The 16,121-nt window shown below is 34.4% G+C and overlaps 1 protein-coding gene across 1 annotated transcript in view; it reads right to left on the bottom strand.

Annotated features, from left to right (window-relative positions):
* LOC117114582 overlaps positions 1-16,121 on the bottom strand; it is a 21,591-nt gene that overhangs the window by 3,227 nt on the left and 2,243 nt on the right. The window contains exons 2-22 of the mRNA XM_033258258.1: positions 15,891-15,915; positions 14,720-14,774; positions 14,267-14,413; positions 13,335-13,549; positions 12,615-12,875; positions 11,464-11,715; positions 10,568-10,705; positions 10,058-10,237; positions 9,011-9,142; positions 8,529-8,615; positions 7,923-8,162; positions 7,544-7,646; positions 7,061-7,131; positions 5,827-6,081; positions 5,297-5,419; positions 4,993-5,149; positions 4,129-4,307; positions 3,709-3,822; positions 3,049-3,202; positions 2,105-2,292; positions 866-1,052 (exon numbers count right to left, since the gene is read on the bottom strand). Coding sequence (XP_033114149.1) covers positions 866-1,052; positions 2,105-2,292; positions 3,049-3,202; positions 3,709-3,822; positions 4,129-4,307; positions 4,993-5,149; positions 5,297-5,419; positions 5,827-6,081; positions 7,061-7,131; positions 7,544-7,646; positions 7,923-8,162; positions 8,529-8,615; positions 9,011-9,142; positions 10,058-10,237; positions 10,568-10,705; positions 11,464-11,715; positions 12,615-12,875; positions 13,335-13,549; positions 14,267-14,413; positions 14,720-14,774; positions 15,891-15,915 — 3,263 coding nt within the window. The remainder of the gene's footprint in view (positions 1-865; positions 1,053-2,104; positions 2,293-3,048; positions 3,203-3,708; positions 3,823-4,128; positions 4,308-4,992; positions 5,150-5,296; positions 5,420-5,826; positions 6,082-7,060; positions 7,132-7,543; positions 7,647-7,922; positions 8,163-8,528; positions 8,616-9,010; positions 9,143-10,057; positions 10,238-10,567; positions 10,706-11,463; positions 11,716-12,614; positions 12,876-13,334; positions 13,550-14,266; positions 14,414-14,719; positions 14,775-15,890; positions 15,916-16,121) is intronic.

The following is a 16,121-nucleotide window of genomic DNA, read 5'->3' as shown; positions in this document are numbered from 1 at the left end:
GCTTAAATCGCGGAGAACGCTATCTTGTGTTTATAAGATCTTTGTAGCCTATCAAAGATCTTCTAAACACAAGATAGCGTTCTCCGCGATTTACGCGTAACAAATAGAAGCGTCGGTCAAGGTTCAAAAGTTTCCAATTTAGCAAGAGGGCACCATTCACGCGCTATACCAAAGAGAAAAAGTAATCAGTTTTGGAAGAGGGCGTCCTATCTGTTGCCACGGATCTGAGATGGTTCCTGTTCTGCTGTTCACAGGATTGATACCCAAGGTAAAAAGTCGCGCGGTGACGGTATGGACGTCAGAGCAGTCAAGGGTCAAAAGTTTCCAATTTAGCAAGAGGGCGCCATTCATGCCTTATTACAGAATTTGCACGCGTAAATCGCGGAGAACGCTATCTTGTGTTAAGATCTTTGTAGCCTATACCAAACCGGGTTAACCCTTTCCGCCCTCTTTAATTGCTACATCATGACAGCGTCTACAGCAGCAGACACAAAATGGTAAAATCAGGAACCCCGGTAAAAATGTATTTTAAACATTGCAATAAATATGTGTTTAATGGGATCAAATAATGTAATTATTATTATTATTATTATTATTATTATTATTATTATTATTATTATTATTATTATTATTATTAATATTATTATTAATTATTAATTATTAAAACAACCGACCAATCAGAAAAGGACCAGGAATACTCGCTTGTCCCACGAACACATGTTTGCGTATGTTTAGTCTATCGAGGGGCATAGCAAACATTCAAAATTTTCTGATAAATATTTTATCGAACACTTCCCAATTATAAAAACACATACTTCCAAAATATAAGAGTTATAAAACGTCAATCTACCGTCAGAATACTTACCTAGCAAAGCAATGTGCAGCACTGATCACGTAGTCTTCCGAAATTAGGGTTCCGCCACAATAGTGACCGCCACCTTTTAGTATCAACTGTGCCTGCCAAGGCCAGCTCCCTCGCTTGGCATTTGTCCCCCCAACGATACGAGCATGTACTCCACTGCTAGTCATCTTAATTCCACAGGTTTCTGCATCTAAAAAAATGGAAAGTTGCTGTAGCATTAACGCCACATTAGTTACTCTAAAGTAGGCCTAGCTTCCAAACCATTAATTGTTGGAATCATTTTTAACTCATTCAACAAAAACAGTTGCCAGTGGCCAAGAACCGTTTTAAACAATCAACCCCAAAACAATTTGATTTGGATTTTATTGTTGAAAACATTTAACTAGACCTGTATTATTGGATAATTTTGTCTCATTCTAAAATTCCTTTATTTTAATTGGTCTGTTATAATTTTGTCATTATCTGATTGGTCCGTTTTTCAATTATTTGCTGTTTTTTTTGTAATTTTGTAAATATTGGTGATTGATTGGTGAGCATTTATTATCAATGTTTGTGAAAATGATAAAATAAATACGATTTTTCAAACTGTGTCTGTCTTTTTCGGAGTTACTGTTGCTTTTTTGTGTCAATTAGTTTTCAAATTATTACCAGGATAAACTGCAGTACTGTAGTCAAAACTTTTTTTTTATTTAAAGAAAAGAGGTCGAAATGTTTGATATGTCGTACAACTGATTTTCTTAAGACACATATTTGACGAAATATTTTGGAATATTAAAAAACTGGGGGAAAGGGGTGTAACCCCCTTTTTGTGTCTTACAAAATCAGTTGTACAACATATAAAATATTTCGACCTCTTTTGTCATTTTTTTCCTCTGGAACCTGGCTTTAAAGCTATGAATGATCTTGTGCATACTTTGTAGCAGTTCCCCACCACCACCATTGATCGAACTGAATTGAGATAATTTGGGTTTATTTTATTTTTTTAAATTTTATTCCGTTTGTTACATCAGCAAAATGAATGAAGACATACCTAGTGCTAATTTTAAATCATGTAAGAAAGTGAGGAAGGCCAAAGGTGAGATGAGCAAATATTCGATCTACAAGGTTTTTTCAAAGAACAAAATGACCACTCAATCGCCTTACTTAACCGACAGACTCATAACATGCCAGTAGCTTGAAAATCTTGACAGGGCTTTTACAAGTCACTGATGGTCAGCCAGATTTCGAATAGAGAATACCTACCTATAGTAGTCGTCTCAATACCACAACGTACACCAACGTCTTCGTTATGACGGCAATTGTGTTTTCGTAGTTTTGAATGATCGCACTGGGCCAAGTCATCTTCATTACCATGGCAAACAACGTCATCGAGTAATATAGGCCCGTCCCCTTCTCCAAACACAGTAGTTGGTAAATATTCAACGCCGCCACTATCAAAATTGATGTTCCAGTTAAATTAAATAATACTAATTCAATTACCCTCATTAGACAGTTCAATAAATAAATACACACCGGTGTATTTATTGAAAAAAAAATCATTCTGTCTTTATTGTATGATTTATACGTCAACAATTAATTTCGTCTTAATAATTACTAGATTTTGAAAGGACCTTTCCAGATGCCTTACTAATGTGTTTAAATATTATATTATTTAATAATATGATATTTAAAAACATTAGTAATAATAATAGATAACATTATTAATAAATAGAAATAATAATAGTTGTTACTATTAAAATACCGGTATTGGTAATATATAATAATAATATTGCAATAAAAAAAAAATTAAAAAAAAAAAAACAACATCAAGGGGACACCTTCGGGACCAAGTAAAGTGTCCAATATTAAAGAGGCGTATCCTTTGGATAGAACTAACCCTATTTAGGGGACAATAACCTAAAACGTAATATTGTCCCATTAACATGAGGTTTTGACACCCAGTTATACAACAGTGATATAATGATCCTTTACGAACGAGCTACAGTAATGGATTGAAAAATAATAAATCTACCCCATGGGTAAGGGACAAAATTGACAAGACTGGTGTACCGGATGGAGTTTTTCCAACGACGAAATCAATCAAATGAACAGCATGGACAACACAGAATATAAAGCCCAACCGGAATGTATAAAGATGTGGCAGAGTACAGGGGGTCATACTATAGCAACCACAGAATCGAACATACCTGATGCCGAGTTTTCTACAGACAACTTCAGCTGCTTTTTCGTTAAATGAATCATCACAGACAGTGCCCCAAACTCCTTCATACAACACTTCTAATCGACCTTCATTTGCATTCTGTCCCCCAACAAGTCGAACGGGTAGTTCCATAGGTGCCTCTTAAATAATAATTATTGTTTCATTGTTTTACATGTTTTCTATGTAAACAAACATAATCGAAGTTAAAATATACTATCTGTGTCGAGCTGTCTTATAAACAAATAATAGTTGAAATTGGTAAGTTGTATATTAAGTAAAATAATATTAAAACAATATAACATTTCCCTCGTTGTCTCAGATTTCTTTTAAATAATATTTGCAAAAAAACTACACTATTTCGATATTTGTCTATAGGTCTTCCGGTTTCTATTTAATTGTGTTGTGTTGTGATTGTGATGAAATGTTAGTGCATAGTGGTGATAGTTATACTGTGCTCACAAGTCTAATTGCACACTTAACTCTCCGCTTAACTGTCTCTTACGAAAGGCAATGATTCAGACATCCAACTGCAATACAAGATGAAATTAAAAGGGGCCCAAGCATCTCTTTGATTCTGTATCGGCCCAAACATTGACTAGGCATGCTACCATTTAAGCCTATCAATAAAAGTGACTGATTGACATACCGGTAGGACAACCAATTTCATCACTTCCATCAACGCATTGCATCTGTCCATCACATTTCTGAGACTCTGGTATACACAAGTCATTTCCACATTTAAATTGCCCATCGATGCAACCTATGGAAAAGCCAAAGCAAAATATATTGTATAAATTTGTGCACTTGAGTTAAGTAGCATTTAAGAATGTATCCGTAGCACTATAATACACCGAAATAAATGCTAGTTTATTTACGATTTTGAATGAATGTGGTTGCCATTATTCCATAGGAAAGATGTTGATGAAGAATGATGGTGGACCCATTTTAAGAAGAGTCAACAAGAATTGGAACAGAGGAACAATAACTATCTGAACAGATGATAAAACTTTGAGATTTAATGTTAGGTTATTACAATAAGATGATATTCATCAAAATATAAACTAACCAGTATCCAATAAGCAGACTACACCAGCAGCTTCTCCTCTTACACAATCATTATTTCCCCAGCCAGCATTTGGACAATCTGCCAGTGAGCTTTCTGAACCTGTACATTGGACCTCATCTAGAATGATATTCCATCCTCCAGAGCCAAATTCTGCCATGGTTGTTGCTCTTGAGGCACCTCTGAATAAACAATAGGTAACACAGTAATTGGTGAACAAACCAAAACTTCCTTTTTTTACTTTCAAAAACAAGATCATTTGCGTTACAAAGCATAATTGGGGGCGCCCATAAGAGTATTCCTATAGACAAATTCGGGTTGTGTATTTGTATGTTGCAGTATGTCAGTACAACAAACGTTAAGGTCAGTCAGAGCAAGGAAGATCAAACAATTAATTTTTAAAAAATGCGCAACTTATATTACATTATAAGTCGTGTTGGCTCAAAATACCTAACGAGATATATTCCACCTGAATATCAGTTTGCAGTTTTTATCGAAACTTACTCAATTGTCGTCAATAAATTTAAACCTCATATACTACCAACATTTCTAGTAACGTTATGGTTTCTGCGCCCGAAGCCCACTCCTAATGATTTCACCCTTAATCAAAAGTCCATTCATAATGAGCCAATCCGACACACATTGTGCACCAGGCTGCTAGATAATTTAGTTTTAATACTGGAAATTTATTCACAAATTGTTTACAATTCAGGATAAAATGGTGGTTTCTTTGTTCTATGAACTTTATGCTCTCATTCATTATTTTTTAACGTTTGAAGTTGAGTAATAATGTACAACAACATTGAATTTATAATCGTTCAATACGGTACATTTATAAGGCTGATACATAAATTTATAACACAATACCTTGAATATCCAAGTTGTCTGCAAACAACATTAGCATCCTTTATGCCCCATCTATCATCACAGACAATACCCCAAACACCCATCCAGCGCACCTCCAATCGCCCCTCACTCGCCGAGGTGCCACCAACGATGCGCACTTCAAATGGCGCCACCGTACCTAATGAAAAAAATTAAAATGACAATGTCATTGTTTTCTAAAGTGTGATTTATTACAGCACTAGTGAAAACCAGTTGTCTGCCCCCACAATACAAATGCAGAATTGTGTGCTATGATAGGCCTACAGAGTATGTTTTGGGAACCTACCACAGTTAGACTCATCACTGAAATCTTTACAATCGTTTTCGGTATCACACAACCAGCTCATCGGAATACACAGACCAGAGGGGCATGGGTGGTAGGGCTGGTTATCAACTTCACCACAGTCAGCTTGAACAAAATACATACACATATGAAATACATATACATTGTGAAGGGAAAATGAGGTCTATCATAAAGTGAATTTGTTATACGCCTCTGAATCAATTATCTTCGAGGTAAGTTCCAAAAATGAAAGCATGTATCGATTCATTTAGTTAAGAAATCACCAAATAGAAACATATAATTGATTATTTTTAATCACCTACCTACAAATTAAATCAATTTTGTTTTATTTCTTATTCATGGTCACCCAAGCATTTACAAAAATGTTTATTACATAGCATATCAGTGCATTTATATTCTTAGAATAGTATTTTCCATATTTACCAAATAATTATTTTATGTGTTTTAATACATATTTTTGTATAATTGTCCTTGAAATTGTTTATAAAATATAAGATAATTATGAAACTTACTTGTTTGTGAAATTCTTTCATAATGCAAGTAGTCTGAATTATCTGCTAAACCTCCTTTTAGTGCTCTGTTTAGTGAATATAGGTAGCAATCCATTGTAGATTTTTTATAGTCAAACGAACGACAGACAAATGATTCGCTGTCAACACAATACTGCGAACATTGTCGCACGCTTACTCGCATGTATTCTTCCTCCGGCCTAGCTTTTCCTGGAAGTTTCTGGTTGTCAAATTGGCGGAAGTCATCTAATGGATTCACTAAATAAGAAGATGCGCAGAAATTAATTTTTATTTATATGTAATCTCCTGATATAAGGTTACACAAATTATTCTTTTCTACTTTGGAAAGCGCCGTCTTGTATGACTATGTATAGGCCTAAAATTCTTTGTCAAAATCAAAAAACATAACCAGAGATCAAATAAGTTTTTACCCAAGTCTCTTTGTAAATAATCAGAACCTTAAGTTAGAAGACCCCGTAGTTTTTGTTAAACACTTTCATTTCATTTCATTTATTTCGTTACTTGATATAAAATACAATATTTAAAAAAAAAGGACAATAAAAAAAGAAAGACAATTAAAAATGTTTGCAAGTGGTGGACCGGATTGCCAACAGCAAAATTAATCACTTTCTATGTGGCTCCCCAATTCCCATCCAACACAATAAAATACAAATAATTACGTATTCAAAAAAATTATATAAAATATAACCATAAGGTTTTTTTTTACCAATTAAAATGAAGATAAAATTATAAAATGCATTATAATTAAGTTGCTGACGGAGAATTCATAAAAGGTATTATAAAAATTATTATAAAAAATGTTAAAAAGCAACACTTTAAAAATACAACAAAAAAAATAATTTGAAGGTCAAATATCATCATTATTATAATAAAGCGTATAAAAATTACTTGAAAAACCTTTAGGTAAGTGATGAAAGGATAATAACATCCTTAACATAGCAGGGGCGGATCCAGTAGGGGGTAAGTGTCCCCACCCTCCGTTTTGCCACTAATTTATAAAAATGTCAATGCATATTCATGATATGTGCTACTCATTTTTTTTTATTCTGAAACGTTTGTGCCCGCCCCCACCCCCACCCCACGTCGTTCAAAGTCATCAAGCATTAATCAATGCCAACAATGGTAATCTAAATTCCCCTTTTGGATATTTATGTTCAAAAATGCAATTATATTCAAATGACTGATTTGTATTAAAAGAAGCATATGTTATTCTTACCACATCCTTCCTCATCGCTCTGATCTGCACAGTTGTTTTCCCCGTCACATTGCCAAGCAATTGGAATGCACCTAATGAAAATTTAAAACAAACAACACTTATACAATTTTATATAATTTATCTTGCAGTAGGCATTATAGTATGTGTTATTAAGCTAGTGATTTAGGATTTCTTCTAGTGGAGACGCTAGTGTGGTGGTGGGATCCTCGAAGTCGAGGAACCCTGGAACTCCATAGGTGAAAAAAAAAATTACATCCCTTAAAATTCTTAAAATTTACTCCAACCATGATGTGGCTAAAGTAGGTGAACCCCCATCAGGGACTTTGTCGGCAAATCTCTAGCGCCGCCTCTGCGTCTGAGATTATTAGTTGTCTTTAGAAAGGTTAGCACCAACCAAGAGAATTGGTTACAAGAAAATAAGGAAAGAATGAAACATGAGAGCCGATAACAATAAAACAACTGGAAAGTGTGAGCAAACCAAACCTTTGATCATCTGCACAACGAAACTCAGTAGTACTGCAAGTTGGTGCCAGTGTTGTTGCACGTGGAGTTGAAAGTCGACTAGCAGTTGGTTGTGGTTGTTCTCCTACAAAAACAAGTGGTTAAATTACATAACTCACTTTAGTTTTCCGAAATCTTTAGTCAAACCTCTTTGTTTGCTGTTATGCACAAGGAGCATAATAGAGTGAATTCATGTCTCATCACAATTTTCATCATCATATTATTATTATTATCATCACACTATCTAAGGTTGTCCCCTACTTTAAAGATGGACATGTAACGAGGGACTAATAAGCTTGGCTTCCAGCCTCTACAATTAAAGGAAATTAAAATTAAAGAAACCAATTGTACATAGGCCTACCTGCTAAGCTGTATCCATATACACTGACCTCACAGAGAGTAAGGTAATTCTGTGTATCAGTCAGTGACACTGTTACGTAACGACCTTGGATAAGTCTTCCACAACTAACCCTGATACTTCTTGTCGAATCTGTTAGACTGGCCTCATATATGGAATTAGTGATAGCACCACCACAATTTACAAATGAATTCTGCGATGACGCCTTGCTTATACCCACCTGGGCATTAACTAGACGGTCACCTGGAAATATACGTTATTATCTTTTATTTTTATCAATAATTATAGCAATCGAAATGATAAATAAATTTATTGATATGATGATTAGTTGGATGGTTGGATGTTTGATTGCTATATCGACTGTCTTATTAATAGTGTGATTGATTGATTGATTGATTGATTAACAGGTGAGTGATTGTTTGATTGCCTGATTGTTTGATTGAGTAATTTATGTTTGCCTAATAAATTAATGGATTGCATGATTGACTGCAAGATTGATTGATTGATTGATCGATGGAGTTCTTAATCCTCCTCTTAACTGTAATACAGCATATTACACAGCATAACACGTGCAAAATACACCATAAAGTAAATAGATATGGTACTTACCTTTTGAAAGTCTATTAACAATGTCCACGTATTCAATGTCATAGTCCCTGCCAAGATCCACATACCAGTAAGGCCTTGTTTCAAGATCTATATAAATTCATTCAAATATTGTTTCTTAATTAAAACTGCAGCCTAATCAAATATTGTTAGATTGGAACACTATAAAATATTGTAGAAATTAAATGCCTTAAGAGATGGACCAAACAAGTGTATGTTGTTATTAACTAAATAATGTTGAAAAATAAACATTATACCACAAAAATTAAACTGGTAGTATACGGTAGTCTGTAATGGCGTTTTTGGAATAATATTTAAAACCTTTTTTCCTCAGTTTTTAAATATTCAAAAACTTGTATTTCATTCACCTTTCCACTGTTTTTTGTCAAAGAACCTTTTATTCTGACATAGAAAAATCAGTTCTACAACTTATCAATTTTTTTTACTGCAAAAATAAGGGCAAAAAAAAACAAGAGTCTACGTACCTGTATGAGTACAGCTTCCTTCAAAGAAGTTTGGAGACAAATTCCCATCGACAGCTTTATCAGAGCTGCCAACAATACTTGACCACGTGGTAGTACTGCTTTGACCAGTTGGCTTTCCAAGAGATAATAATTCTACAAATGTGAATTACATACAGTGTATATCACAGAAAGCAGATCATTCGAGGTAAAACACAATTATTATTATTATTATTATTATTATTATTATTAAGTATGTTTTGGAGTACTGGAATATTTTTGGTGTGAATTACACAAAGAATAACCCGCAAAAAATTCGAAGAGTTGTTTTTAGTAGGGTCCTTCTGGTGGTGTTTTGGGCATTAGCCACCGGGAGACCATTATTCAATCTTCTATTCTTTTCCCAATAGTGTACTGCGTTTTTTAACGTGCAAATGGGCCATAATATGGTGTTTTCGCTGCACGACGTTAACCTTAACTTTAACTGATGACGTCATGGTTTATGCATATTGCGTTGAGGAGTACGTTAATTTCAGGATTTTACGTGCTCGACGTACGTTAGTACGGGTTTGCGCATGCGTATTTCGATTTGTTTACAAAAGGGGCGGAGTTATCGCGTTGCATGTTGGGTACTAACGTTAATGTTAAGGCTAACTTTAACGTTAACGGATGACGTCATAATTTATTCATCGTGCCTTGCTGAGTACGTTATTTTCAGGATTTTAAGTGCTCGACGTACGTTAGTTACGAGTTTTGCGCATGCGTATTTCGATTTGTTTACAAAAGAGGCTGGGCTATCGAGGTGCATGTTGGGTACTAACGTTAAAGTTAAGGTTAACGTCGTTCAGCAAAAACTATTGCACACGAGTCCAACGGCCTGAACGTCTCATCCGAAAGACGGTGCTCTATCGTATTGTATTTCAGCACTCAAGCTGAAACACAAGGAAATTAGCGGATGGAATTGAATCGGGGACTACCAATTATTTAGCCGACTGACCCAAGCTGCTCTGATTCTAATTTCTCTATAATTTCTAATATATTCTGAAACTGTTTCATATTTATTTCACTTACTTATCTGATTGGATGGGGTTGGTGCTTGAGGCTTCTCTGTTGGTGTCTCACAAAGAGCAATTCTGCAATATCCCCACCCATTCACCACATTTAAGCCAAGAATGGAGACTGAAGACAGATAGTAGCACCATGGTTCTTCATCACCATCAGGATTTCGGCAGAAGTTGTGGTCACCTAGCCCTACAGGTTATTTTAAAGAACTTGAGATATCAATCTCCGTTTGTAATCATGATTCTCACAATTAGTATACCCTACAAACGAATTTAATAACAAACATACCAGTACTTTTCTTGGTAAATAATACAGATATAAATATATACCAAGGTAACCGGGCGCCATCGGTTGAATTACAGAAAAAATAACTTGCAATTTCGTTATAATAATTAGATGTAATTTTATTTAGTACTTCTGGGCAATATGAATGTTTTTAGTTGTTCGAATACTTTCTGTGATCCTAATTGTTTTGATTAATTGATACAATAAATGTCAAGACAATAAGCATTGAAATACCTTTGTTTGGAAACGTTATAGGATTGACGTCCACTGTGCTGGATACCTCCATCCAGTTAGCGCACCGTTTACCACCTGCGGTCATTGAAACTTCTCCCCTGTAGTCCTCCCCATTTCCTTCAGTACATTCACGGACCGCTTCAATAAAATTAATACATTCACACATTTGAAAAAAAACCACTATAAATCATGCCCTTAGATTCCTATAATTTTAAATACAGATGTTCATGGAAACTGTAAATAAAACAGTTACCGTACAACTTACATCAGACGTTAAAACAGTCACTTAAAAGCTGGTAGAACGCTTATGGACAAACAAATGGACACAAAAAGTTTACAATCATGTGAGGCATGTTGTGGCAAAATAGATAAGTTGTAGCAAAAATTAAAATTCAAGTTATTGGTATTTTCCGATACCTGAGTATGTGATCTTTAAAATGATGGGTCATTCATTCAAATTAGACATTTCAAGCCTAAGTTATTGGAAAGTGGAAGTACAGTTAAGATAAACATGATTTTGAGTAATTGCCTTTCAAAGTTATTTTTGCATACATTGTTTATAGAATGAACTATGAACAATAACGTTAAATAAACAATTTATTAACCACTTCCAGAACTAATACTTTGGGACATGATTAATAAGACATTAAACTGTTGATCTATAGTGAAAAACAAGGATTTTTAGCCAATTTTTTGAGCTCCCATATTTTATAGCTCATTTACTCAATACTTGACTATGCGACAACTTAACCATTTCGCCACAACATGCCTCATGTTTTCAATTAATAAATCGGAATCATAATATAGATAGATCGATATGTGTTTTACAGGTAGAAAGTTATTTGTTAACATACAGTAAGTATAATGGAAAGCTATTGGATAATATGTGTACTCACAGATCTTTTTCCGTTCAAAGTAATCGTAGGGGTTGTTCGGATAATCACTGCGAAGTGGTGTAGTTGCTGTTGTACGGTTGGCAGTGCTTAACCAACATTGGTTAGTGCCACGAGAAAAATCGAAAGACGCACAAGAGAAGGTTGCGGCGAGACAAAGCTCGGCGCATTCCTCTAATACAGTGTTGCGATGTTCAATCGCGTTCTGTCCAGGCAACGCAGAGTTTGGCACCATCTCAAAAGATGAAACAGCTCCTAATAAAATAAAACAACCCAACTGTATATTAAACAAACAAACAAACAAAACAAGAACAAATACTGGTTTATTTATAAAGAACAATCACATTATAAAAATGTATATTGCTGTAGAAATATTTATTTCTTTATTTCGTTCTTATTGCATCCAACAGTGTAAGCACTATAACAGGATGGAAATAAGATATAAAATACAATTTATATATATAAATATATACATATGTATATATTATAATTTATATATATATATATATATGCCTATATATATATTATATATCATAATTTAAGAAGAAAAACGATTATATAAAGGCAATCTTAGAAAAAGAAATATCATTAAAATCAAAACAAGGTTGATAATAAAGACAAAAACCCGCAATAACATTAAATAAGATCAATAATAGCACACTTAAATTGATTGAATCTACAATTAAAACAAATTGTAGCAAATTTTTAAAAAGACAATAATTTAAAGACGACAAAGTATTTAACTTTAAAAAGTGGTTTGCAACGAATATTACGGACGGGATTAATCTTACTACTAAATCCATTCAATATTATAGTTTATATAACATTATTTCGTTTTAATTTGAATTTATCTTTATTCGAAGTAAATAAACAGTTAATTGTTACTTGTATCGCGCCTTTCTATACAGTTACGAAGCGCTGTAAGCGACTCCCCACAATAAGTCAAACACATCCCCAATCCCTCCACACGAGTAAAGCTTGCATAGAACCAAGCCCAAGCAAAGTGTGCTAACTTAACTAATTGAAGGGAATGAATTGTCACAAATACGTTTGTGGTAGACCGGTCGAACAAGTTGGATGGAGTTGGAAGATATTGTTAGGCGCCCATGGGTACAGTAAACATGTTTATTAGATAATGAAAGCAGTCAACATACCTATATCAATTCTTTCATAGTAATCGTAAGGGTCATCCGGATATGCGAAACTAAGTGACACGGAGCGCGAGTTGTCTTCACTAAGCCAGCATCTGTTTTGCTTTTTATCATAATCAAAGGATCGACACTCAAATGCTACTTGTTGGAGACACTGAGCTGCACAACTTTCTCGATTCATGTTCTCTAGCATTATGTTGTTACTAGCTGGAATCGCAGCATTTGGAAAGAAGGCAAACTTATTCAACCAATTTGGAGATGGAGCTGCAAAAAGAAATAAATAACATACAGTAAGGTGGGGTTTGCTTTAGAGAAATAACAAACTAAACTCACTGTATTTATTACCATACATTATACTATTTTACATGATTAAAATGCACCTTGTGAGGGACACTGTATTATATTTGGAATAAAAATACATAGTTTGACTGCTATATCAGTTTTACATGTTTTGCTGGTTGATTGTATTACTTTATTATCCTCGCAAAGGGTATTGCAATAGTGTGTGTGTGGGTGTGTGTGTAGGGGGGGGGTGTATGTGGGTGTGTGTGTGTGTGTGTCTGTCTGTGTGTGGCCTTCCGAGATAACTCAAACACTACTGGACCGATTTACCTCAGATTTTCACACATTGACAATGTTACTCCTCGAATCTAGTGCCTTCAAAGAGGAGGCAACTACGAACCAAACTTGGAAAGTGTTAATTTTCATTTTTAATTGACCTACTTGTTGCTTCTAGGTTGGACCTGCATTCTACGCCAGCAACTCTCTTCCTTTTATCCTTGCAATTTCCTCTACCAAACTTCATATTCCCTTTCTTGCCGAAAATGCAAAGCTGTAAAGCATCTTCAGTACCACTGCACATAACATCATCCATAAAAAAGTTTAACTTGCCAGCCCCAAACTGGTTCTGTGCATTTGCGATCACTTTCATTGCACCTCTGTAATATTAATTAACGATAACTAAAAAAATACTATGGTTTTTAGCTTTTGGGAATTGCAATTATTGAATGCTAATTATAATAATTATTAAATTTATTATTGTGAGATGAATATTTTCTGATTACAACAGTGTTGTAGACAGTTAGCATCCATTGTGTTTGGTTTATTAACGCTTAAAACAGTTCTACAACAGTAATAAGCAACACAGATAAAACTATTCGAATATTGAAAATTTGTAGTGGAAATCGCTGGTCTTAAAGAATTATTCCTAGAATGTATATTTTTAACGGTAAGGCAATGCAATGAGTTTCCACTAATATGTTCCTCGCGTAGGTGGAATTGAGAGTCCTCTGGCGGGGAGGTTTGTAACATTTAAGAGACAGAATATGTTCACTTTCAGTGTAGAGTGGATTCCTTTGACTTAAGGTTGTGAAAGACTTTATGCCTGGGGTGGAGGTGTATGCCCGACCTCTGGCGGAGAGGGAACTTTTGTTTTCATGCGACGAATATAAAGTGTTTTGCTAAAGCAAATTAGGATAATTTAACTACCGTACCATACAGCAATATAACCTACTTTTAAATAATGTAATAATGTTGATGAGGAGTTGCTAGTCCTTGGTGGGCAAACAACAATTCATATCTGCCAATTCATTATTTTACGGTGCCTTTTATGGGTGCCTAGAAAAGTGGAAATACAGAAGCACATTTCCATTTACCTTGTAAAACCCAACTGTCTACAAGCAACATCCGCATCTTCTTGACTCCATTTATCGTGGCATACTTTACCCCACTTAATCCTACCCGGCTTAATCTCTGCACGGATTTCAACACGACCAATATTCTCACTGTCCCCATCGACTAACCTAAAATTTAAAAATAAAACAGTTGCAAAAAAAAAAATCATCGTGATGCGACCCAAACGTTTCTTCCACTAAGCTAAAATTAATCTAAAGTGTGCGTCACGTATGGCAATATGTTTCCGAATGGATTAGATTTTGTATGTTGTTTCTAGATCAGGTTTATGGCTAGAATAACACACACTGAGTTTCTGAAGAGTTTCTGAAGACCAGATTTAACCTCATTCAATTTTTAAGGGCTTCTTTTATTAAGTATCCTCTGTCGTTTTATAATTATTTTTTTTTATTGTTATAAAAGATGGAAGTTCATACCTTATCCGACTCGACCAGTCAACATCGTTTCCAGAGTTTCTGTTGTTGGTATTGGCTTAAAAGAGATTATAAATACGTCATAATCAAGAAATGATTGTAAAACTGATATTACAAATATAAAATTTTCAAACTATCAAGAATAAAAATATATAATATATAAAATAATAAATATAGTACGCAACGATGTATTAAATAATGATAACAAGTTCATTGTACAAATGATAATAATGATAATACAAATATTATACATAAAGATAATGATCCCTGGGTGAAAGGTAGTTGAAGCAAATGAACTGCAGGCATGTAATCAGTGGTGGCGCCGATTCATTGCAAAATACCTGTCGGACAAGAATGGACCTCCTGCCATCGGTCGCACTCAATGTCGTTGTACTAAAAATAATTATTTGCTGTTGTGAATACTTACTAATAGTAGTGTAAAACTAAAGGCACAATGTTTACCATCCTAACTTTTTTCTCTCACTCCCATGAGACCCTTAGTTTCGGACCCCCACTCGGGTTTGTTTTACCCACTTCTGCAAATTTCAAAAGCAAATACTGAACGCAACAGTGCTTCATGTGAATAATAATGTTTTGCACTTGGAGTAAACATTTAGTCTAGCCTTGAAATATTGTTTGATGGTTGATTCTGTAATTTGTAAGGAAACACTGACGGCATGTGTTTGATAACTGAAACTACCTTCAGTATTGTGATAGGGTTATTATTAATATAAACAATGTTAAGTGTTATGTATATCTAATCTTGTCTAATTATTATTTTATTATTTATCATTTTCTAATCATTTAACTATGGTTTAATTGTATAGGAATTAAAATTATAAAAATCAGTATACTTTCGCACTACTACGCTAAACATACAATATTGTTGAATAAGACAGAGATCTTTGGTCAAGGAAAACAAAAACATTATCTTGGAGAATGATAATATAGTGTGACAACTGATTGACAAAAATGAACCATTCCGAAGTGTCAATCAAACTGGTCCAGGAACAGGGTCACGAGTAGTCCTACGCGTAAGTCCCACAAACACACACGTTCACACTGTCGTTTGTGCGACCTAGAAATAATATGATGCTGGACTTAGTGGGATGGTCTATATTTCAATGTAGGCCTAGTCAAATATTATTCACGTTTCTCTAATCCCATAACTTACCGCTACGTTTGGCTGCATCGACGGACTGAAACATAAAGAAAAACGCATAATTAATTTAAAAAAAAAAAAAGAAAAGGCATATGTAATAATCAAAATAAATTTGCAGACATGAGTGATGTTAAAATGTTAAACAATTAATATTTATATATAGGCCTAGGCCTGTTGAAACAAAAAATTATGACAACAAGGCATGTAGACTGTAGAACACTTCATTTATTTTCGAAAGAAATT

The sequence above is a fragment of the Anneissia japonica genome, unplaced genomic scaffold (genome assembly GCF_011630105.1).
Source record: "Anneissia japonica isolate Jap-2015-1 unplaced genomic scaffold, ASM1163010v1 scaffold287836_len1076198_cov165, whole genome shotgun sequence".
NCBI lineage: Eukaryota > Metazoa > Echinodermata > Crinoidea > Comatulida > Comatulidae > Anneissia > Anneissia japonica.
This window is presented reverse-complemented; position numbering and strand designations above follow the sequence as displayed.